The sequence below is a fragment of the Triticum dicoccoides genome, chromosome 4B, assembly GCF_002162155.2.
Source record: "Triticum dicoccoides isolate Atlit2015 ecotype Zavitan chromosome 4B, WEW_v2.0, whole genome shotgun sequence".
NCBI classification, from domain to species: domain Eukaryota; kingdom Viridiplantae; phylum Streptophyta; class Magnoliopsida; order Poales; family Poaceae; genus Triticum; species Triticum dicoccoides.
Genome location: NC_041387.1, coordinates 525,469,845 through 525,471,964, shown reverse-complemented (window position 1 = coordinate 525,471,964; position 2,120 = coordinate 525,469,845). Strand labels below are relative to the sequence as shown.

The 2,120-nt window shown below is 49.2% G+C and overlaps 1 protein-coding gene across 1 annotated transcript; it reads left to right on the top strand.

The window, feature by feature from the left end:
• Positions 1 to 208: 208 nt before the first annotated feature.
• LOC119293823 (trypsin/alpha-amylase inhibitor CMX1/CMX3-like) lies at positions 209 to 881 on the top strand. Its single transcript, XM_037572172.1, has one exon. The coding sequence runs from the start codon at positions 253 to 255 to the stop codon at positions 685 to 687; it is 435 nt and encodes a 144-aa protein (XP_037428069.1). The 5' UTR covers positions 209 to 252; the 3' UTR covers positions 688 to 881.
• The last annotated feature ends 1,239 nt before the right edge of the window (positions 882 to 2,120 follow it).

Sequence of the window (2,120 nt, the reverse complement as noted above, 5' to 3'; positions counted from 1 at the left end):
AGATCACATGAGTCTTTTATCGTACATGAACAAATTCTGTTGTCGAAAAGATTAATTAGTTAGCCTTTTATCGTACATGACATCCAAGTTTCCATTACGCGGGATTCCAACGAAAAAGCAAAAAGGGCAAAAGACACATGAGTACCCACTAAGCAAAGATCATCGATCTTCCTTTCTCCTAGTATATATACATGCAATACATCTAGCCAAGATCCAACAACACCCCATCCATTTGAAAAGGAGGAGTTGAGAATGGCGTTCAAGCACCAGCTCATCCTCTCGACCGCCATCCTGCTCGCCGTACTTGCCGCGGCGTCGGCCAGCTTCAGGGACCGATGCGTCCCAGGGCGGGAGATCCCATACGAGTCGCTTAACGCCTGCCGCGAGTACGCGGTCAGACAAACATGCGGCTACTACCTCTCCGCCGAGAGGCTGAAGAGGCAGTGCTGCGACGAACTGTCCAAGGTCCCGGAGTTGTGCCGGTGCGAGGTGCTGCACATCCTCATGGATGGGAGAGTGACTAAGGAGGGTGTGGTTAAGGGCAGCCTCCTCAAGGACATGTCCGGATGCAAAAAGTTGACGAGGGAGTTCATCGCGGGCATCGTCGGGCGGGAGGAGTGCAACTTAGAGACTGTCTTCGGGCGGTACCATTACTGCCCGACCCAATATCCTGAAGTGGTCGTGTAACTTTATAAATAGCTCGAGCGTGAATAAGCTTGTTGCTCGATCGATGGACTAATCGCATATGTGTATCTATGCGCATGTGCGGAAAATATGGCAACAAAGAGCATCCGAGAGGATGATGTTTATCTTCTGTTAAGATGTGCGGCAGTTATACTAGTGCAGAAAAGCTTATATATGGTGTGTTTGATTGCCGTGCTATTTTTTGTGTTTCCCTGGAGTGTGCCTCGGTGTGTGTATGGGGTGATAATACAATCTCTAGTCCATGTTGTGCACGAGTCGTTTGGTTGCCCACAAAGTCACGAGTTACATGAGAGAAGAAACACAAGCACCGCGTTTGGTTAATGTTTGTGCTGCCTAGATGCAACATTTGGTTGTTTGGTTATGTGTACACTGATACTCTCACCTCTTGTCCATATGTTGAACTTCTTACTTTACCGAAAAAGATTTTCGCCTCGCTTTCTTTGTAGATAAAGCAACGGCCGAACAGCTTACAAAGATAGCTCACACCCACACCAACCCCATTGGGGATTCTAGGTTTACAATATAAGTACAAAGGGTCCAAGCAGGAAACCTAGTAAACATAAAGCAAGCAATGTTAAACTAAAGAAAAATAACTAAAGGAGCCCACTTGATCTTGACAATGAGCTCAAATTTTCGAAGAGCTCGGGGCACCGCTCCCAAGGAGAACACGAAGCGACGTTCCAGGTTGTACAAGGAAGTAGTAGTTCAAAGGAGGAGGGGCAGATAAAATGACGTCTCCAAGGAGAAGAACAGTGTCCACAAACATCGTTATCGACAAGAAAAAGATCCAGCTAGGCTTTCGCCGATGCTCCAACCTCCAACGCTGGAGACGATTGTAGACAACCACTGATCACACTTGATGGAACCTGGCAAGTGGGTGATACCTCAGCGACCCATGTGGCATGGCAACGATCCTAGCAAACCCCCAGATCCCGAGATGACCTTCCCGATCAAGAAGCACGCTGTCTAAAAGAAGCAAACCCCCAGATCCCGAGATGGCCTTCCCAACCAAGAAGCACGCTGTCTAAGAGAAGCCAAGAACACAACGAGAAAAACCGGCGTCATCACAAGGGCCCTAGAGTGAACCTTGGCATCGCTGCACGCACAAGGGCACCGCACATGTGGACGTCGAGGGAGGGCTACCATAGCAAAAACGAGGTTGTCGGAAGACTTAGAGATGATGGGCATGAAAGCAACGCCTTTGAGGAGGAGAACGACGTCCACAGACTCGTCGTTCCCTGCAACGACGAATGCATTGCGCAATTTTCGTTGAAGTCACACACCTCCGCGTAGAAAGCATGCCACTTCTAGAAAACACCAGTCCCTGCAAGCCCATGGACCAAACCTCGCAAGCGAGGAGCATGCTACGGGAGCACGAAGCTCCTCTCCACCAACCCAACAATCGCGCCCCACTT